Source organism: Myotis nattereri (genome assembly GCF_964212035.1).
Source record: "Myotis nattereri genome assembly, chromosome: 20".
Classification (NCBI taxonomy): domain Eukaryota; kingdom Metazoa; phylum Chordata; class Mammalia; order Chiroptera; family Vespertilionidae; genus Myotis; species Myotis nattereri.
Window position 1 is genome coordinate 3746406 of NC_138096.1, and position 22180 is coordinate 3768585.

The following is a 22180-nucleotide window of genomic DNA, read 5'->3' on the forward strand; positions in this document are numbered from 1 at the left end:
CTTGGGCGCTTCCTGTGTGCCCAGCGCTCTGCCAAGAGCTGTACAAATATTGGCGCACCTGGTGCTCAGAGGCCTGGGCGACCTCGGGGATGGCCCTCCAGCGACAAGCAAGGTGGGCTGCACGGGCTCGGTGACGTGATAAAGTCAATTGCTTTCTGTTTTCATTTCACAAATGCTTTTTGTGAAAGAATCGCAGGCTAACAAGACTATAAAGTCCAATTTTTTTTGTTTTTAAATTTCACAGAGGGCGAGACAGAAACATCGATGAGAGAATCATTGCCTGCCTGCCTCCTGCACACCCCCTACTGGGGATCGAGCCCACAACCCAGGCATATGTCCCTGAACCTGGGACCCTTCAGTCTGCAGTCTGACGCTGTATCCACTGAGCCAAACTGGCCAGGACCAATTTTTATTTCCTTAAAAAATAAAAAAAAATCTCCCGCAGTTCAGTAGATTGAGCCTAGTCCTATGAACCAAGAGGTCCTAGTCAGGGCGGGCTCGATCCTCTCTCATCAATGTTTCTATCTCTCCCTCTCCTTTCCTCTCTCTGAAATCAAAAAAACATATTTTACAAATATTTTTTAAAACTCTATTTCAATAACAAGAACATAAATCGTGATGAAAGAACAGACATAGCAGAACATGGTAATAGCAGCCAGTTTTATCCAGTGTAAGAAAAACTGTCAGCTTTATTTTGATAAACATTTCAGACTTCCTCATCACAGCATACCAATAGGCAAAATGTACACAGGCGACTTCATACTGCATGTCAAGTCCCAACGCCCCCTCCCAGGTAAGCAAGTTGCAAAATACAAATGCGGATCATGTCACCCTAGGTAGTATTTGAAACAAAAATACGCGAGTTTTCTGCACTTACGTGACATGAGGCTTTAATAAAAAAAAGGGAATTCCACAGGGTGTCTTTTTTCAACAGGAATGAGGTCAATCAAGTCTGTGATTCCAAGCACAAGTGACAGTCTAAGTGCGCTCAAGTTTTAGAACTCGGAGTCCAATGAGACGAGAATTGGAGAGAAGAGCTTGCCCCCCTTTGAAGAGCGGCCATGTGATGGCTCTCCCGGCACAATGGGAGACCCTTTTACATACACTCTTCACCTCGGTGGTCCTCCCCCCACTCCCCCACGGACTGATGGCCAGAAGCACGCGTCCTTCAGCTGCAGCTTTGATGAAGGAGCACGTTCATGTCAACAGACCGTTCCACGAAGAAGCAACCATCTAGATATCGGAGCGCGCACATTTCAGTTTTGACTTCAGGAGGGTCATTTTATGTGCCCAGCGTCAAATAGCCACACAGGATGTGTCGCAAACAATATCATTTTAGAAGCTGTAAGTGGCTCAGAATGATTACAAATTTTTTTTTTAAATCAAATTCAAGTTTCCAGTGATCTTAAAAGACAAATTATAACTCTTTGTGTTCAGCTGAAATACCCAGTGTGGTTATTATCTAGGAAATCCTAGTTACGTAAAAAAAAAGAATTACAAAGTCAAAAAAAATCTGTAACTTTGATTACTTGCAACCTTTTCTATAGGCCTCGCTAAAACGAAAGGGCCCTCTGGCATGAGTCAAATTAACTCAAGAAACTTTACAGCTCTAAGCCCGTGTTCTGGGACCTATTTGTGGTTTTACATCATTTCCACAGTCTTCATACCACTATTTTTATTTAGATAAGAGAAATGACCTTTTGAAGTAATTGGCATTAGAAATGGCACCTATGGGGCAAGAATCACAACTACAAACTAGGGACAATGGGTCTCAGCTGAAGTCTGAGGCGTTTTATACAATCGACATACAACAGAAGCGACAGATTAGAAACCTGGGGAAATTAAAATTTCTTCAGTTATTTTTGTTTTAGGAAAGAACCTGAAGTAAGCATTCTGTTCACTTTAAAAAACAAAGCAAGTAAAACAAAAGATAAAACTACAACAAAAAACGCAGCCTGCAGCATTTTAGGAGTCACCAAACATTTCTTTTCCTTCCTTCCTTCCTTTTGGGTACATTTCGTCTCATCTTTCTGTTCTCCACTTTGTTCCAAAAAAAAAAAAAGCAAAAACAGTTCTCTACCCAAAGCAGTTATACTGGAGCCTACCTGGTGTGGTCAGTGGTTGAATGTTGACTCATGGACCAAGAGGTCACGGTTCGATTCCCCGTCAGGGCACATGCCTGGGTTGCAGGCTCGATCCCTAGTAGGGGGTGTGCAGGAGGCAGATGACCGATGTATCTCTCTCATGATGTTTTTTATCTATCCCTCTCCCTTCCTTTCTCTCTAAAATCAATAAAAACATGTTTTTTTAAAAAGCAGTTATCAATCGGGGAAAAAGACATATGTAACACTTTAAACAATAATAATAATAAAAAAAAAGCAGTTATACTTGAGACCACTATGGGGTTTGCATATGATTTTTTTCTAATTTCCCATCCACCAGACCCTGAAATCTGAACAAGTATTTCAATGAAAACTTTTCTCCCATTTGCATGATGTCTGAGCCACTACAGAAGGCGGGAGGGGTAGCTAAAACTCACTGGTACTGCCAGTTCCTCAATGTGTCCTGATTCTTGTTATTTTTTTAAATGATAAAGACAAACGCTCCAGCTGGGCGTTCACACCGTTCAGGAATATGCTGAAAAAATAATTTATCATAGCCCTTAAGATTTTCAAGTAAATGCTCCCAAACCAATTATAAAGCTACTAATTAGCAGCTGAAAATAATTAGCCATTTGAATCACATTGGAAATGTCTGCTGAACTGGTTTATGAAAGCTTCCTCTTATGTAAGGATCAGAATATTTGCACAAACTAGCTATTTTCACGGAAGAATTCTCTGGAACAAAATTTACCCTAAAACCAATTTTCTCGACTCCTTTCTTTCCCCCAAATTGTTCAATCACATTTTTATGTGTGGAAGTATACGAAGCAGGTTGTTTATGTGGCACTGTACCCTTTTAGAAACCTAACATTTTGGTGAACTGGAAAACTTTCCATAAAACACTTACAGATATTACTTCCCTGTTGCTGCATAATATATACTATGAGAAGGTATGTTTTGACTCAAAGGATGAACTGAAATGATAACAGTGTGACAATATATTCATTAGAGAGTTAGCATAATTTAAAAGGAAAAGCATATTATGTATTTTATTAATTGCAATGTTTTTGTTATGTGGGCTTAATCGGACATTTTCCTCTTTCTCCTTTTGGGTTTCTAGCTGAGAGGGCGTCTTTTATGGTTCAGCTGTGTTGGAGGCTACAGGGAAAATGCTAATGCCGTCTAACATAAATATAAATAATACAGAAGCAATATACACGCATACACAGAAACAGATCCCAGCGTCAGACCACGGAGGTGGTGCTCTCGGGGTTCACGCGGATCAGCCTCGACGCGTTCCTCAGGTCCTGGAGCTGCTTGGCCGGCTTCCCCACGCCCTCCTCGAACCTTTTCTCCACCACCGGGAGGACGGTTTCGTAGAGGAAGGACGCGTTCTGCCGGATAAAGGCCTTCTTCTCGGGGTCCTGCTCGCAGCGAAGACTGTAGTCCACGTGCTGGACGGCCACAAGGATGACCTCCACCAGGCTCTCCAGAAGCACCATGTGCAGCTCGGGGAAATACAGCTTCAGGGCCTCCTCCAGGAAGCCCATGGTCTGCTTGGTGAAGGCGACCACGGTGTAGCTCAGGTTCACCCAGCAGTCGTCGCCGGTGTACTGCTCAAAGCCACTCACGCCGCAGCCCTTCATCTCCTCCTTGAGCTTGCCCAGGGCCTCGGGCGTCATCAGGTTCATCCTCCTCCACATCTCCTCCGAGTTGCGGTGCTTGGTGGCCTCGATGATGATGTCCTTGTAGCTGTGCAAGGCGCCCTGGATGTCCTTGACCAGCAGGGCGTGGACCACGAAGGTGAGGTCCAGCCCGATGTCCCCCAGCTGCCGGCAGTGCGCCTTGGCCACCTGCACGCACTCGGCGGCCGTGGACAGGCTCTCCTTGCTGTCGAACACCTGCTTGCTGAAGGCGTCCACGAACATGCCCATGGCCGACCGCGCCCAGACCACGAAGGCCGAGTAGCAGCCGCTGTCCGTGCCGGCGAAGTCCGTCTCGAACTCGCGGGCCGTCTCCAGCAGGCTGGTGAAGAAGACGTGGCACAGCTTGTGGATGTAGAGCAGCGTGGCCCCTTCGATGCGCAGCTGCCGGATGGCCGTGTGCACCGCGGCCGCCCGGTTCCGCAGGAACAGCTCGCAGGCCTTGGTGCCCTGGCCCAGCCGGATGAGCTGGGACACCGCCCGGCGAGTGGCCTTGGGGCCGCCTCGCAGGGACCGGCCCGGGGACAGTTCGAACACCAGCACCTCGGTCAGCTGCCGGACGCGCTCCTCCACCTTGGCCCGGAGGTCCTTCACGGGGGGCGGGCTGGGCTTACCCTCCAGGTAACGGTTCAACTTATCCAGCAGGTCCACGGCCCCTTCGAAGTCCCTCTGGGCGATGCAGACGTCCAGGTCCTCGGGCAGCTCCTGGACCCACTCCATGGAGAGGTCCACCCGCTCTTCCTCCACCTCGGGGGCGGCCGGCTCGTCCTCCTCCTCCTCCTCCTCCTCCTCCTCGAACGGGTTGGCGGCCTTGGCGGCCGCCGGGGGCAGCCCGCGCGGGGCGGCGGCCTCCTCCTGCTCGCGCCGCCGCTTCTCGGCCAGCGCCCTCTTGGTGGCCTCCAGCACCTCCAGCCACTCGCGTTTGATCTTGGCGTTTTCCGCCTGGAAGATGCGGCTCTCGGGGAACATGAGCAGCTTGAACATGTCCTTCATGGGCGGGTTGTCCTTGACGTTGACCACGGCCAGCCCGTCCAGGGGGTAGAGGGCGTTGTAGCGGTACATGCCCCGCCGCTGGGGCAGCCAGGTGGCCACCAGCAGGCAGTCGTTCATCAGGAAGCCGTGCACCCGCTGCAGCTGGGCCATGTGGTCCGCCTCGTACTCCACCAGGTCGCCGTTGTACACCAGGTACTGCCCGGGCGTCTCCAGCAGGTGCCGGCAGCCTTCCACCTTCTCCAGCAGCGTGGTGAGGGTGCGCTGCTTCCCCTCCTCGCCCGGGCCCGCGCCGTCGCGGGGGGCGCCCCCGGGGCCGGGGAAAAGGCCAGCCGGGCCCCGCCGGTGGTCTCGGGCCCCCGCGCCCCCGCCCCCCTCCTCCCCTCCCGAGGCCCCGGCGGCGGCGGCGGCGGCGGCCGGCAGCAGCGTCAGCGGGATGGTCTCCAGGCTGCTCTTCTGCTCCGTCAGCAGGTGGCTGAGCTGGTACATCTCGCTCTCCAGGTAGGAGATCTCGCGCGCCGTCTCGATGAACTGCCGGTAGTTCTGGTAGACGTTGCGCTTCAGGTTCTGCGCCGTCTCCTCCGCCAGCGCCTGGATGCGCTGCCGGTGCTCCTGGAGGTCCCGGTCCCCGTCCGACTGCTGCGAGAGCTGCTTCACGTACAGCCGCGCATCGAAGCTGCCCGATTCCAGCTGCCGCCGCAGGCGGCTCGCCCCGCTGTCCGACATCGCCATCGCCATTTCCGCCCGGGCCTCGCGCGGTCGCTGTCACTCTCGCCGCCGCCGCCGCTGCCGGTGCCTCCGCGGCAGGGGGCCCACCCGAGCCCCGCGGAGCTCCAGGGCGGAGGAAGCAGAATGGAAGACAGGCGAGTGCGCCTGCGCCTTGGGCTGGGCGTCAGATAGTGCGCCTGCGCGAGGGGACCGCCCGCGCACAGCGCGCCTGCGCAGCAACGACGGTGCCCTACGGCGCCTGCGCCGGAGGCGCTATCGCGGAAGTGAGTGGGGGGACGAGACCGAGCGGGAAGTAGGCAGTGCGCTTGCGCCCAGCGTGACGTTCAGTTTGACGTTGTAGGTGTATCGTGACGGCGGTAGCAGTCTCCTGAAACTCCTGGGCCCCGAATTCTGGGGACCCGTTTTGAGCCCCCTCGGAGGTGTCATGCCGAGTTCTTTTTCTTAAGCCCCAGAACTTGGCTTCGGCCTTGGGGGTGAGGGGTGGGGGGCAAACTCAAGTTCTCCTCGTCCTCGAGCCGGCTTGCCCCGAGTTCTCGCGAGACCTGCAGGCGGAGCCGAGAGCAGCCCAACAGCCGGTTGCTCCGAGGAGCGAGCTCACCTGCCCCCGGAGCCTGGGACCCGCCCGCAGCGGCGGCCGCGCCCGCGAGCGAGCCCGACGCCCGCGGAGACCGCCCGGGAGGGACCCCGGCAGCGATGGACGAGGACCTGGTGCTGGCAATCCGGCTCCAGGACGAGTGGAACCTGATGGCGGAGCGCGAGCGGGCCCAGGCACCCCTGTCGCTGGTGGACGCGTCGTGGGAGCTGGTGGACCCCACGCCGGACCTGCAGGCCCTGTTCGTGCAGTTCAACGACCAGTTCTTCTGGGGCCAGCTGGAGGCCGTGGAGGTCAAGTGGAGCAAGAGGATGACCCTGTGAGCCCCGCGCCGCCGGGAGGGCCGGGCAGGGCCGGCGGGCGGGCGGTTGTCCCCGCCCCTCCCCCTCCACCCCCCCCCCCCGCTCCCCGCAACGGACTCGGGGCGGTTAACCGAGGGCCCGGCGGCGGCCCCTCTGGCGTGTCCCTCCCTCCCCTCCCTCCTCCGCCCACACAGCGCCCAGAAAGCTGCGTGCCCGCCCGCTCCGGTCACCCCGAGAGCAGAGGCTGCGGGTCGGCACGGCACCTCCCGTGAGAAGAAACGAACCCGTTTCTGGCTGGTCTTATGGGGGTGCCGACGGCCCGGGCCGTGTGCTCCTCTGCTCCCCGCGCCGCCGGGACCCCCCGTCGGCCGTGAGCGCGGCGGGAGGGTGCGGAGTGACCGTTGGGCCCCGTGGCGCCTGGGAAAGGGCCCTTCCCTGCGCGCGGAGCCGGGAGGCCCGCCCCGGGCGCGGTCGGGGTCGGTGACCAGCCCCCACGGAGCCCGCGATGCCTTTGGAGACGGTGGATGGAGGCCGGGCTGCGGGGCGGGGCGGCCGGAGAGGAGGGAGCGGGGCCGCGGGCACGGAGCTCGGGGCGGGGCGGGGCGGGGCGCTCCTCTCCGCTGCCCGAGGGCCCGCCTCCCGGGAAGCCCTTCGCCCGCCCCGAGCTCCCCGGCGGGAGCGGCCCCGGGTGTGCGGGGCTCGGCCGGGCACGGGCGCCCGGTGCGTGGCGGTGACGCTTTCGCGGTGGTTCTTCCAGGTGCGCGGGGATCTGCTCGTACGAAGGGAGGGGCGGCATGTGCTCCATCCGCCTGAGCGAGCCGCTCCTGAAGCTGCGACCCCGGAAGGACCTCGTGGAGGTATTTGCGCTCCGCGTAGACCCGTCTCCCCGGTCAGGCGGCTGCGAACCGCGAATGTAAGAAATGCACGTGTCCGTTGTGCCTCGCTGCGGACCGGAACTGCGGAGCAAGTGACGGTGACCGTCTGATTTTCCAGGGCCTCCGTTACAGGCCGGGTGCGGTGTCGGATTTGGTGTTTATACCAGGAATTGGCGAGTTTCAAGGCGTGTTCGCCTCGTTTTCGTAAATGAGGAAATTAAGGTTCAGAGGGTTAAATAACTGCTTTAAGTTGCATATGTAGAAAACGGAGAAAAACTTAGGCTCCATCTCTTCCAATCAAGACACACATTTTTTTAAAAAAATATATTTTATTGATTTTTTACAGAGAGGAAGGGAGAGAGATAGTCAGAAACATCGATGAGAGAGAAACATCGATCAGCCGCCTCCTGCACACCTCCTACTGGGGATGTGCCGCAACCCAGGTACGTGCGCTTGACCGGAATCGAACCTGGGACCCTTCAGTCCGCAGGCCGACGCTCTATCCACTGAGCCACACCGACTTCGGCCAGACACACATTTTGATTCTCTTCTGTTCCACCGCCCGCGGTGCCGCCCTCCCGGTGAGCGGGCGCCCTTCCTGCCGGGGTGCTGCCTCCCGCGGGCAGGGTGGGCGGCAGGAGCTCCTCGGTGGCCTGTCGCGGGGTCCGGTGGAGGCCTGAGTCCCCAGGGTGCTCAGCGGGGGACTTGTCTTGTCCCAGTTACATCGCTCCAGGCGAAGCCCCAAAGAGCATGGGGGTGGAGGTGGGGGGGCGGATACGGCAAACCCGCTGGGAAATGCGAGGGACGCTGTTTTTAAGGGTAATAAAAGGTAGCCAGCCTCACAACAAAGATGATACTTAACGTGAACTAAACATTTAAAAATAACGAAGGTGGTAAATTTTATGTTACTGACTTTTTATCACCATTTTAAAAAAAGTAAACAGCTGCTAATGTAAAATGGTATAACAGAAATAATTAATAAAAAAACAAAGGAATAAAGCAACAAAGGCCAGAGAAAGAGAAAGGTAGGCGTAAACACAATGTCAGCCGTTCTGTGACACAGACTAAACACTCTAGTTACAGACATGGAATAGCAAACCCGATGAAAAGAGACACGTTAAAGACTCTTATGTCAGCTGGTTGGAGCGTCGTCCCCATACACCAAGGTTTTGGGTTTGAACCCCGGTTAGGGGACATACAAGAATCATCAACGAAAGCACAACAAATTAGTGTGCTTCTTTCTCATATGGGTTACTTATGTCTTTCTCTGTGAACTGTCTGTGACCTTGGCACATTTTAAAGTTGGGTTATTGGTCATTTTCCTGTTGACTAGTTATATTTTAGGAATGAATAGCCAGTGAGTGAGTTGCATATATATTTTTGAGTTCACTTAACTTACGGTGTCTCCCCTACCCCCCATACAGAAAATTTTAACTTTTTATGTAGTGATTTCATTGATCTTCTGGATTTTGATGAAGAGATAAAAAGGCTTTCCAGGAACAGGGAGTTGCTAACGCAGGACCTACAGAGCTTCAGACATTCTGTGCCCTTGTGCTTGTATGTTTTTCTAGAAAGATGCCTCGTGACTTTTATCAACATCTGAGAGGAGCCTGTGAGCCAAAGAAGGTTAAGGCCCCAGGTAGAGTAAGAAAATGCATGTTTACTTCAACAGCACCAGAAACTCACGCGGTTGTTTCTGTTGCAGACCCTCTTGCATGAGATGATCCACGCCTACTTGTTTGTCAGTAATAACGACAAAGACCGGGAAGGGCACGGCCCCGAGTTCTGCAAGCACATGGACCGCATCAATCGCCTGACGGGCGCCAACATCACGGTATGTGCAGCCACACGCTGATACTCAGGAGCTCATCCATCCAGGAGCTGCTGAGATTTAGTGCAAGATAGAGAACTGGGTGGGAACGAATGCTCTCGGAGGGTTTTGCCCAGAAGCGAGAGGCCTGGAGACGCTGACTCGGGAGGGGCAGCCGAGCCGGCCTTCCTGGAGGCACCTTTCTGGGGGCGCATCAGGCCTGCAGTCCCTCTTCTGGGCTGTTGGCGGCGTCTCCCACACGCTTCCTTCGTATAGCCTCCTCCTCAGCCCACCCTGTATTCTGCGCCGCATCACGTCCAACTTCCCCAAGTCGACTTCGATTTCTATTGCGACGTCATATTGTAGGAGGCGGCAGAGCCTGGGCCCGAAGAGCATGAGGGTCAGACTGCCTGGGTTCAGGTGCTGGTCTGAACTGTGGGTCCATTTAACTCTTCTCCGCCTCATCTTACTCACATGGGAAGTGGGGATGAGCACAGTAACTTGGATCCTTATGAGGATGGAAGGAGAAAATACATGCAGAACCTTTTAGCAGTCTGGGTACTAATTAGATATCAGTTGTTTTTATTGTTATCAATGGGTCTTATCGGATAACCTCTCTGTTACTTTTTTTTCTTACCTCCACATCCCCTGCTTAGATAGGCCTTGTGTTGCTAACTGAACTTTCCACCTCCGCCCCCTCCCCAACCCCCCCAACTCCGCTTTTGTTTGCTGTCAGCATGTCCATCTGCCCAGTGGGCTCTGACTTCTCTGTCCTTTAACTCTCAACAGATATTGAATCTTCTGCAGGATTTTATTTTCTCAACACAGGGCGCTCTCCCTCTTTCTAGACCTCTGTATATGACGCTTAATGGAGCGAGCACCTCTGGAAGGACGTAACAGACTTTGAACGGAAGTGAACCAAATAGGACATTCTTGCATAAATTCTTTGGTTTTTGGGGTATCGCCTTCCTTTAATAGGCAGTAGAGGCCAGTGTGATGAAAACCAACAAGTGCTCCCCTTGATGTATTTTTTCTAGCTGTCAGAGCTAACTTTCTAGAGCGCTCATTAATTAGCGGATAGAGTTACTTCAACATCAAGAAAGTGGCTTGCGTTAAAGAACAATCACAGAAAGCCCAGATTAGCAAAAGCACCGTGGAGCTGCCAGTATAAAGGCTTCTGGTCTCATTAGAATTTGCACTTCCAGCTCAGCGGGAAGAGGATATATTCTTTTATCTTGGAGGCCTGTGTGTTGTTAGGTCGCAGAGGTTTGATCGAGTGGACACCCTTGCTTTTTCAGGTTACATCCTGTTATAACAAACCCCACAGGCCTCCAGTTTCACACTGCGGAACCGTTTTCTTTCCGTGACCACATTGTTAAAGAGTCACAGCCCCCGGCTGTAGGAGTTACAGGAGTTGGAAGCAAAACAGATCCAATTCCCAGATTCTGTGGCCAATTAGCAGAGCTCTCAACAGGAGGGAAGGCAGGTCTTACATACATGCCTCTGCCCCGAACCTCTGTCCCCCCGTCTCTTCTGCACCTAATACAGTGCGCCTTGTCTGCGTGCTGGCCGAGCAATAGGGTTTTTCTTGCTTATGATGGAGAGATGGGGAGTGTAAAACGATCTGTAGAGTTACAGAAAGCTTAGCATTCTTTCCCACATGGGGAATTTATTAAAAAGTGTCTCATAAAAAAAGTAAAAAATCTCATATACAGATGCTCCTTATCTTGGACAGATAGTCATGTTCCCCTGAGGAGACAGAAGAGAAGGGACTCATAATCATTTAGGAGAATCGGTCTTTAAATGGTGCCCTGCCACCCTCATTGCCACCAGGGCGGGAGGGCTAGCCTTCCTTCAGTCCGAAGTCTGCATCTGCCTCTGCTTAGGCTCTAAATAGGATCTCATCTCAGGGTGAAACGGTGATCCTGGTTAAGGGTGAAAAGCGCGTTTACAGGGAACCTGGACCCATTGAATGAAGCTCCTCAGTCAGGCAGCCAATACTGGGCCCTTCATGGGCCACACGTACATTAGCCACCGAGGACGCAGAGATGAAAACCTTAGAATTCTGGACAGTGTTTCCCCCCCCAGCAGATCAAATGAACCCACGGCTTCTTTGAGAGACGCGAGCGGAGAGCCGCGCAGGTGCGGGGAGCGGGCTTCCGCGGAGGCTGCAGGGCGAGGTGCTTGTGTTTAGGAAGCTCAGCATGGAAAGGAGCCCTCAGCCCTTTGGTGCTAAACTTGTAGGGAAACAGTTCCTATTTGTTATGGCATCCAGACTCTTGTTTTTTATCCTAAGTTTTTATCATTAAATTCGTTTTCTAAAACTTTAGCATGTATGGAGGCTTTGCATTTTTCTAAAAGGCTTTCTTTTTGTCTTCTAATCCACATTTAACTGCTGCTCTTCCCCATTAAAGTGAACTTGGAACAGAGCTAAATATAATTGCTGTCTTTCCCAAAATAAAACTTCAGAAAGTTCTAGGAAACTGGAAAGCTTAAAAACAAAAAAAAACACACCCCTTTTGTATTTTCTTAAAATTGTTGCCTACTCAGTGCTAAACCCTCTCTTTCCAACCAGATATACCACACCTTCCACGACGAGGTGGACGAGTACCGGCGCCATTGGTGGCGCTGCGATGGGCCGTGTCAGTTCCAAAAACCCTACTACGGCTACGTGAAGCGCGCGACCAACAGGGCTCCCTCCGCGCACGACTACTGGTGGGCGGAGCACCAGAGCACCTGTGGGGGCACTTACATCAAAATCAAGGAACCGGAGAACTACTCCAAAAAAGGCAAAGGAAAGACCAAGCTCGCAGCAGCGGAGAATAAAGGTAACTCTGTTACATGCCAGCTTTCCACAATGGTAGCTACGGTGTAAAGACAGTACCATCTTTCAGAAAGCTGGCACACAGTATTAAGAGAATCTTAAGGGTTGTTTCTCGAAGTTTTCCAGTGTGGGCTTATAAAACTCATAGCCCATGAACGATGGTAGAAACACACACGTGTAGATGGAAAAGTCGAAATCGTTTCCACGGATAAATATTGAGGGTCCCCCTTGCCTATGACTCAGTGAGTCATTAGGAAACAGAAGGCAAAAAGATTGTCAGAACAAAAACACTGATTCCAACAACAATGCCCGGAACGTGAGCCGTTCCTACACCCCTTCCTATCGGCTGGATTCTGTCCAGCCGACTGTCCTATTGATGTGTCCTTCCATTGGGAGGAGAAGGGGACAGGATGTGACATGTGCCTGCAAGGACTTCGTCGTCAGGTTTCTCCCTTTCCTGACAAGTCCAGTCCCTGCCTTTTGAAGAGGGAACAGGTTACTAGAGTTCATGCTTCCTCCCTGGGAAGTTGTTGGTTTGATGGGGGACCGGGCATGTGAGCTGCACTTCCCAATCCGAAAGGCGCAGTTGAGGAGCTGTAGGGGAATTTCGGGGCGATCACACCTGGTTGGTGTGAGGAGAAGGCTGTGGCACATGGTGGGCTTTCCCCTCCTGGAACGAAGCTTTCCGATGCTAAGCAACGTTCAGGGTAACGTTATGTCGCTGCGGGTCTTTGCCTGATAAAACGAGAGCATGTTTTTTATCCTTCGTGTTGTCTGAGTACGAGCTGCTGAAGATGGTCTTTCTCTCATTCATAGGTAATTACATGGATCTAAGTCAGAGTGAAATACTTTAGCATTTGTTACTGTATTATTTTGGGTGAAGGAAAAGTCTCCCTTGCCTCTGTTGCAGATAAAACGAACGGAGTTGTGCCATTCAGCGGGAGAGGCCATGTCCTGGGAGAAACAAACAACCTCCTGTCCTCCGGGCGGTTCCCCACTTCACCTGCTGATAAAACCCAGGACCCTCCAGGTCAAGACCACGCAGCACGTGCTGGGAGACGGAACGCGAGAACGGAGGCGAAATCTGAACAGAACGGTTCCAGGAAAAAAACCGCCTCCCCTGTGCACACCGGCCGCCAGAACGTGGTGAGCAACTACTTTCCCCGAGTGCCCGTGGCCAACCAGAAGGCGTTCAGGAGCGTGAGCGGGTCCCCCACGAAGGGCGCAGCGGCGGGCGACACGGGGAAGAGCCCTGCCTCGTCCGCTTCTCAGAGAAGGACTTCCTCCTCCAAGGCCGCCCTCAGGAACTCGCTCAAAGCGGCGGAGGCGACGGCCGCGACTGCGTCCCGGGCCGAAGCCGAACCCCCCGGGAAACGGCGCCGGCGGGAAGACAAGGCGGTTTTTGAGAATTTTTTCATCAAGAAAGAGAAAACACGAAGCGGTGCCGGCGATCCCCAGTGCAGCTCCCGCCCCGCGGCTGCCGCGCAGAGTTCCGGGGGCTCCGCCGGCTCCACCGGCTCCGCCGGCCAGAGCAGAACAGTGGCTTGTCCTGTGTGTCAGAGCGAGGTGCTGGAGGCTCAGGTTAACGAGCACTTAGATGTGTGCCTTCGGAGCACTTAGATGTGTGCCTTGAAGGCGAGAGCAGCAAAGTCAAAAGAAGAAGAAATCTTTAAAAAAAAGAATGGGTCTCACACACCAGCAGTGTGGCCTCACCATTCGTGTCAGTCACTCAGGAAGTTCTGGGAAATGCTGAGACCTGTAGGTTATAGTCTAGCTGTAGCCCCCAACAGATGTTCTATTTTACATATACCTACGACACTGTAATGTGAAATATTTGTCCAAGGTGCTATATTTATATTCACTCGTGCCTTACGTGTACTGCAGCCCAGCTCTGCGTGTTTACATGCATAGTTTTCAGATACTCTTCTTTCTTGCTCTTAAAGGTTTTAAATATTTTAATCTTTTTGTGTTCTTCCCTCAAAATATTTAGTGAGGAATTAAATATTTGGTTAAATTGAGTATTTATTAATATTAAAACTCATTCCTAGTACTGTTCATGTGTATAGTGTCAAGCATATTGACCAAAACACAAGCTAGAATACAAAGTTAGCTGCGTTAGGGTACTCAAGGTTATTTAAAAAACTTTTTAGATTTTTTCCTCCCAAATCTTAACAGGAAATACATTTTATATACTTGAATTTTATTTGACTTTGGTGGTAACTGATTTTAGGTGAAAGTAGATTTCTTTTGGAGTATTACTGGTCAAATAGCCACTATAATTTTCTAGGTCAGAGTTTAGTTTTTTCAAAATTTAGCAAAATGAGTGGCTAAACTTGGTGCTAAGTAATTAATATATATAACATAGCAGAGTTAGTTGCCTAGTTTATGCGACAGTGAACCATTGTCTGAAAGTAGTAGTATGACGCTATAAGCCAAAGTTGAAACCATTCTAATAATAGGAATATTTTAGTGAAGGAACCTACTTTTATCAGTTTACTTCTGTCTCCTGGCTATTCCTCCAGCATATTGGCATATTCCTAAGACGTGAGTTCCCAAGTTTCCTTTCTTCGGAACTTGGGTGCAACATGACTTGTATGTACATGAGGCGCAGAGATCCTCGGAGTGAAGCTGGGGTCCTGGTGGTGCCTCTACCCAGCTAACACCCACGCTCCCTAAACGTGACAGTTTTCTTCTCTCACCACAGGTTGGTTTAGCTCGTTTCTGAACTTCATAAAGTAACACTTTGTTGATATGTGTAGCATAAGTTCATTCTTTTTTTAAAAATTGCTCTGTAGTATGTATGTGAATATGCCAACATGTATACATCCATTCTAAATTAATGGACGTTTGTATTACTTCCAGTCGGAGCTGGCGATTACGAATAATGCTGCTAAGAACATTGTCATTTTCTCGGGCATGTACCCAGAATTGGCTTGCGGGCTCACAGGGTGTATTTATGGTTAGCTATAGTAAATTTTGCCAGTTGATGCTCCTACCAGCAATGTACGAGGGTTTCAGTTGTCCAGTTATTAACACTATTATCAGTCCTTGTCATTTTAGCCTATCTGGTTGACAGTTCACAAGTTTTGATATTTCTCATGTGTGAAGTTGAAAAATAGTATTTAATAAATACAAATTATTTTAAATGTGTGTATTATGTTGAATATATGGAGTGACACATTTTGAGCCAAAACTGTACAAGGTTCTGAGCCTACGAAGTAAAGAAGAGAGTACAAGCCTTCCCGTAGCTTTACAGCCCGCCGGGGGAGGAGACAAAGGCAGGGGAACTTCCACATGGTAAGCGCCGCCAAGGTCCCTGCCAGGTGCTGTGGGCCTTAAGGACATGGGGAGGGGGGGGGGGAGGGACAGCTCAGGGCCCTGCTTCAGGGGACGTTCCTTGGAGATGACATCCGAGTTGCTCTAGTGAGCCAAGTTGGCCTGGTAAGAGGATGGAAAGAGTTGAAAAGGAAAGAAACACAGAAAATGCCAGGAAATAGAGCAGCCCATTCTACCGGGAGAACTACGCTGTTCCACAGGAATAGAGTGAATGTGAGGGACACAGCGAGAATTTTGAGGGCAGCAACCCTATCTTACGTTGTCCGGGTGGTCCCTGAAAACACACCTGTTGGTTCAGGTGGGGTGGTGCACCTGGGACGCCAGCTTGTAAGCCAGCCAACATCTGAGAAGTGTTTGATGGATTCTCTGCGGGCAGCACAGATGGGAGGAAGAAGGCAGTGGGATGGAGGATGGCATGGAGAAGTATTTAGGTGTAAAATCAAGAGTTGGTCAGTTTCAAGCAATGATGGAAGAAATATGGTTAGCTATAGAGAATACTGAAATTAAATTTGTCACTAAGTCTTTAACCTGCTAAATACTTTTTTTAAAAAAATATATTTTATTGATTTTTCACAGAGAGGAAGGGAGAGAGAGAGAGTTAGAAACATCGATGAGAGAGAAACATCGATCAGCTGCCTCTTGCACATCCCCCACTGGGCAACCCAGGTACATGCCCTTGACCGGAATCGAACCCGGGACCTCTCAGTCCGCAGGCTGACGCTCTATCCACTGAGCCAAACCGGTTTTGGCCTAAATACTTTTTAAGAATTCTGTTACTCCCAAATCTGAGTCGTTCACTCAATCAAAGAAATAGTTTTCTGTTCTATTGATTAGGTTCTTCCCCTTTAAAGCAAACTTCATACCCTAATGTGGAGCTGGTGATTCTGGGTCCACCTCTAAATGCTGTCTCCCTCATTTAGGTAGATGGGGAGTACACTTCATTTGGGATTTCTGAAGTCAAGGTTATATGCTATCTAGCAAAACTAACTCTAAAGTTAGTGTTTTGTCTTTATGACAAAAACTTCTGACGGTTCCAAAGCTCTGAGACTCCTATTTCCCCGAAGCTGATAGGGTTTTTAAGTAAATTAGAAAGTCAACGTGAAACAGCCGCTGGGTCTTGGCAAACGGTGCCCAGCTGTGAGCCCAAGGCCAGCATCGGGTCTCATTGGGCTGTGGGAGGACAAAGCTAAACGCTGTGGTTTGATCATCTTTACTGAGAGGCAATCGCTGCCTTCCTAGCAATCTGCTGTGGTGGCTGACTAGCAGCAGAGCCACCACATGAGGAGAAACTCTAACGTACAATCATTATTACAGGTCAGATTGCCTCGGGAGTGGAAATGAACAGAAAAGGGTGCGATGTGGAGATCAGCTCTGGCTTGCCTTTATTTTTTCTGACATTCCACTAGAATATTATAAGTTGTGTGACCACATACTTCATCATCACATGAAATAAAAAGTAAAAGACTTTCTTAAGTGACTCTGGAACTAAAGTTTACAACCTGTGTATTGTGATGCAGAAACCTGCTGGCGATAAACCTACAAGATTTATTTACCCTCTTGTTTCCTGAACACCAGGTGGCGCTCTTGGCAAGTTCAATTGCTCGGAAATACCCCAGGGCAAAGTAAACCCAAAGGATCAGAGAGAAGCTTGCCAACAGGGGTAACGGTAACTGCCAGTTCGGAGTCACAGAAAGGAAAGGATAGCTTATGATCTCACGTCCAGGGAGAGGGACACCGCCAGCCAAGGACTCACCTACAGGGCACCTTCATCTCCCCAAACTTATTTCACCTTTCACTCAACACAACACAAGAGTCTTATGCAAGAAAGAAACCAGGACTCACATATAGCAAAACATGGTAACGCCCCGCTCTGTGGCTCAGTGGTTTAGCACCAACCCATGAACCAGGGAGTCACACAGTTCGATTCCCGGTCAGGGCACAGGCCTGGGTTGTGGTCTCGATCCCCAGTGTGGGGCGTGCAGGAGGCAGCCGATCCATGATTCTCATCATTGATGTCTCTATCTCTCTCCCTTCCTCTCTGAAATCAATAAAAACATTTAAAAGTATAAAATACTTTAAAAATAGATACAAAAATGAAAGCTGAGTAAAGGTAATCATGTGAAAATTAAAAAAAGTTTAAAAAAACAAAAGCACATGGCAGTGCCCAACAGGAAGTCTGCCGGACCAGGAAAGCCAGGCTTTCCCACTGTTTCTGAGATCACAGTCCCCTCCTTTAGCATGTCCGTCACGGCTCTGTGTCGTCTCAACTCGTCTGGAAGTTTCCACTGGGTATGCCCTTTGCCCCTGCATTCCAGGCTAAGAACAAAGAGGAGCCTCTTAGATTCTTGGTGTGAGCAAGTGCGATGGCTGGGCATTTCTCCAATTCCATTATCTGCTTTTCACAAACACCTTAAGGAGCTCCGGCTCTTCTCCGTAGTTCTCCGAAAAATCAAGATTTGCCTATTTCCAACCTAGATTCCTCGTAAGACACAAACCCTCCCGCTTGTCAGCATTCCTCGCCAACTACATACAGTTGACCCCTGAACATGGGTTTGGGCAGTGCGGGTCCACTTACACATGGATTTCTTTTTTCAATAAATACTGTATTTTCCTGATGATTTTTTTTTCTCTAGCTAACTTTATTGTGCGTATACAGTCTAGAATACGTATACAAAATATATGTCAACCAACTGCTTGTTATTGGCAAGTTTTGGGGGAGTCGTTACCTGTCATTTCTGACGGGGGACTGGCACCCCTGCCCCCTGCACTGTTCAAGGGCCAACAGCTTATGAAAATCCGCATCAGCGTTAAAAAAACCGAGAGGGTATTGGTTGTTCTACAAGAGACTCCTCAGAGGACTCGCTTACGTATTTGCAGACATTTATAATGACATTCAATAGATACACATAGCCGAAACCGGTTTGGCTCAGTGGATAGAGCGTTGGCCTGTGGACTGAAGGGTCCCCGGTTCGATTCCGGTCAAGGGCATGTACCTGGGTTGCAGGCACATCCCCGGTGGGGGATGTGCAGGAGGCAGCTGATCAATGTTTCTCATCGATGTTTCTAGCTCTATCTCTCTCCCTTCCTCTCTGTAAAAAATCAATAAAATATATTTTAAAAAAATAGATACACATAAATGCGCTTGCGAACAGGCCTGTGACTCACCCGCAGGCTGTGGTCTGCAGACTGCTGCTCCTCAGTACCGTGCAGGGTCCCATGGTGTGACTCTCCACAGTGCACCTGTGTCCATCCCTTCCATTGGGAACTCCTGGCTGCTTTCCTCTTTATTATATTTCACTGTGTTTTCGGGTGCCGCTATTCTCTGTTGGGTACTTTATAACTTCATGGTAATTTGAGATAATTTTGTCTTTTTCTGTTTCTTTGCCGAGTTACATCAAGCCTTGTTTCAACGCTCCCTGAGGTTTCTGTTTCCTCTTTGGGTCCATTTTTGGTGGCGGTTTTTCATTTTCAGTTCGATTTCTGCAGTCCTGTGGGAGGTGAGTTATTTCCTTCAGACCCGGGTGGTTCCAGCTCTCTTCTGCCAGTGGCTGGCGAGACATGTCCCTGTGCTGTGTGGATCCTGTCTCTTCGCAGTGTTCACACCACCCGTCTTCCTGTTCCTGTTTGAAAGGCACTGACTGCAGTTGGTTCTCTCGTCTGTTGGGACGGTGCAATGCAGCATTACTTTGTCAGGTGGGAGGGTTTGGAGTCTCTGAGGCCTTCATTTTAGTTTTCGCTTCTTTCACTTTCCCGTCAGGCCTCTAGGAGGTACCTTCCCTTCTCCCAGAAACGGGAGGCTCCCCAACAGGCGAGCTGCGATCTCAGGAACTTTCCAACATCCGCTTCTCGTGCAACTGGTGTCAGATGTATCAGCGCTTCCTTCCCTCGCGGTGGGGTCCCTGCTGTCCCCGTGAACGGCCACGCTGGCCCCATGGCCCTCACCCCTCCACCAGTTTCCACCCGACTCCACCCTCCCGTGGGGCCTGGTGCTGGCTCTTCAGATGCGTGTTCTCTGCTGTCATTGAGCCGTTTCCCGTGTCTCGGTGATGCGGCAGGACAAGGGAAAGGTGACGTTGTTCCCGGCCTGGATCGTGTCGGGAGGATTACACAAGATTCGGATTTAGGCAGCTGCCAATATTTATTGAAAACCCACAAGCCCAAGCACCTTCCCTTAAACATGAACACACAGCAAGAACGACCAGACATGAGGAGAGCGTCCAAGAGGAAGGGCAGAAACGAAAACCAACAGGAAGGTTGAAGACTATCTGTTAAATGGAACACCTTATGTAATTTTTTTTAAAATTGAGAGAACAAAAGAAAGCCCTGGATTAAAACCTAACAACAGACATGAAACTCCTGCTGGGAAAATGGGGGGTGGGAGGGGGATAGGAGTCTCCAAAATAAAGGACAGATACACAGCAACTAGGAGAAGCACAGGCCCACCGGCAGGTGCTCCACGAGCCAAGGATGCAGGAGAGAAATACTGTCATCATTTAAGAAAATGTTGGCAGGGGGGGCGGCCAGGGAGAGGTCCATGGGGGAAAAGGGAGACTTACGTAATACTTTAAACAATAAAGAATTTAAATTAAAAAAAAAAAAAAGAAAATGTCCCCAAATGGAGGGCACACTTGCAGGCCCACGCCAAAGCACACGGAAGCCTACAGCGCCCTGGGACCAAGGGCAATGCCAGGGGCGTCCGCCGCAGAGAAAAGGCCGGTTACACACACACAGACGGCCAGGGCTGCAGACGGCTCAGCGCCCGCCCGCCACCTAGAAGCCGGAGGCGATGCCTTCCGAATCCTGAAGGAAACCCAAGGCCAAGTTGGGATTGGGAACTCAGGCAAATGAGCCACGAAGGGGACGACAACGACCTGGCCTGGGAAAACTCGCCAGGAAGCGCCGAGGGCACCCGCGCCAGACCCCAGACCGAGGAAGTAACCCCAGAAAGAGGAAGCGTGGGGTCCAGGGAACCCAAGATCCAACCGAGCGGGGAAGGGGCCCCCCCGGAAAAACGGGGAGAGGCGCCTGAGGAAGACGGGGCTCAGCCCCCATACAGGGTGATGGCTCCACAAGCCCACAGGTCGGAGGCCGCGGGGAAAAGAGGGAAGAAGCGAGGCAGGAAGGAGAACAGTCGATCGTGGAAGACAAGTCACCCTGGTTACGAACACGCGTCTCAGCTTTAAGTGAGCACGCAGTCTGTTACCCTGGTGTGAGCCCCAGTTACAGCGCGATGACATGAGGAAGAGGGGGGATGGGGCAGGAGCTCGACAAGCAGCTGGGGCTGCAGAGGCCTGTGCGTGTCTCCCGTGATGGAAGTCAGAGATCACGCCTCGTGCTGCAAAATCGAGGCGCAGCGATGTCGCAACGGAATTCAGAACCGGGCAAACGCCCAGGGATCACTTCAGCAGCCCCGACGCTGAGACGGGAACGACGCAGAGAAAGGGTAGCACGGCCCCTGCACAGGCATGACACGCGAATTCACGAAGCGTTCCCCTTTATTTTTTAAGAAAAGTCACTTCTCTGGTCCTGCTGTATTTGTAAGTGGAGATCAAGATTGCTCTGCCAGCCCTGGCTGGTTTGGCTCAGTGGCTAGAGCGTCGGCCTGCAGACTGAAGGGTCCCAGGTTCGATTCCGGTCAAGGGCATGTACCTTGGTTGCGGGCACATCCCCAGTAGGGAGTGTGCAGGAGGCAGCTGATTGATGTTTCTCTCATCGATGTTTCTAACTCTCTATCCCTCTCCCTTCCTCTCTGTAAAAAACCAATAAAATATATTTAAAAAAAAAATTTAAAAAGAAAAAAAAGATTGCTCTGCTTGCTTTTTGTGTTCTGGGGAAAAAATGTAAGGGTATTTTATAGAACACCAAAGAAATAGAGTGATTTGGGCAGAAAAAGTCATCATCTCAGTGCAGCGGAGACCTTACACCCAATAACCTCTGACACCTTGTTCAGAGCTCAATCCATTCGATGAGAGGAGCGTGAGCTGCCTGTAGCTGTGTGCGCGCTCCCCGTCTTGGGAAGTGGCCTGTGTCCCCTACTTACAAGTCTTCCAGCTCACGGGGCCCTGCCCTTGATATTCATCACTGACCCCACGGCAGGTCCTGAACATGGCCGTGTTCCAGGTGAAACTGACTTGCTGGCGATGATGAAAAGAATCTGCATTAAAACCACAATCGGAATCCGGGGGGTGTACCCCTGACCTCAGATGTCCCCCAAACCATCCTGGAAGCAGTAAGACTGGGTGTTTCTAAACAACTGAATGTTTTGAAACAACTGAAAACAAGCTGATGTACAATTATGTTATTAAACATCTGGTACACGGTTCTCATCCTTGGCCCAGGTGCCCCCTGGCCAATCTGCATTTCATTAGGTCTCACACGACTACGTCTGTAGCTCCTGCGCTGAGGTGGCTCTAAGTGTCACACAATCAAGTGGCTGGGCCAGAACTAAACAGACTGGTCAGTTCTGTCTGCTCTTCACCACGCTGCCTGATTTAATTAGTCTTCATCTCGAACTCATCTGTCCTCTCCCTGAATCCACCCAGCTGCATTTCCGTACCATTTTCTAAATGCCCAAGGATGGGCTGGGGGGGAAACCCACACGAAAGATATTTAAAGGACAGGTAAGTGAACATGACCACTGATCTCATTTTATAAGAGCTCATATAGTTTAGCCTATGACACACGAATTCATAGCTACTCCCACCCAACAGGACACCTCTGGCAATTAGGGACTAAGGGCCAATGCCCGTCCTTTTGAGCACAGGGTGACACCGGTGTGCTCAAGAGCATGAGTGTTAGAGTCGTTCTAAAAATCCTACTCAAAGGGGCAGAACCCAAACGCTGAGAATCTCAGCACAGAGTTCAGGGGCCTCAAGGGCAGCGCAATGACCCCCGGGATGTGTCTCACATGGGGCCCC

General features: G+C 51.0%; 2 protein-coding genes across 2 annotated transcripts; one reads left to right on the forward strand and one right to left on the reverse strand.

The window, feature by feature from the left end:
- Positions 1–641: 641 nt before the first annotated feature.
- EXOC8 (exocyst complex component 8) lies at positions 642–5533 on the reverse strand (the record flags this gene model as incomplete). The annotated part of the gene is made up of 1 exon (XM_081114302.1): positions 642–5533. One exon carries the CDS (start codon positions 5531–5533, stop codon positions 3347–3349), a length of 2187 nt encoding a protein of 728 aa, XP_080970428.1. The 3' UTR covers positions 642–3346.
- Positions 5534–5854: 321 nt separating this feature from the next.
- On the forward strand, positions 5855–15077 carry SPRTN (SprT-like N-terminal domain). Its single transcript, XM_081114313.1, has 5 exons — positions 5855–6435; positions 7176–7275; positions 8999–9127; positions 11679–11931; positions 12838–15077. Exons 1-5 carry the CDS (start codon positions 6218–6220, stop codon positions 13545–13547), a joined length of 1410 nt encoding a protein of 469 aa, XP_080970439.1. The 5' UTR covers positions 5855–6217; the 3' UTR covers positions 13548–15077.
- The last annotated feature ends 7103 nt before the right edge of the window (positions 15078–22180 follow it).

Coding starts and splice junctions, on each gene's coding strand:
- SPRTN (XM_081114313.1), top strand. CDS start 6,218: ATGGACGAGGACCTGGTGCTGGCAATCCGGCTCCAGGACGAGTGGAAC. Junction 6,436..7,175: donor TGGAGCAAGAGGATGACCCT/GTGAGCCCCGCG, acceptor TGGTTCTTCCAG/GTGCGCGGGGATCTGCTCGT. Junction 7,276..8,998: donor CCCGGAAGGACCTCGTGGAG/GTATTTGCGCTC, acceptor TTTCTGTTGCAG/ACCCTCTTGCATGAGATGAT.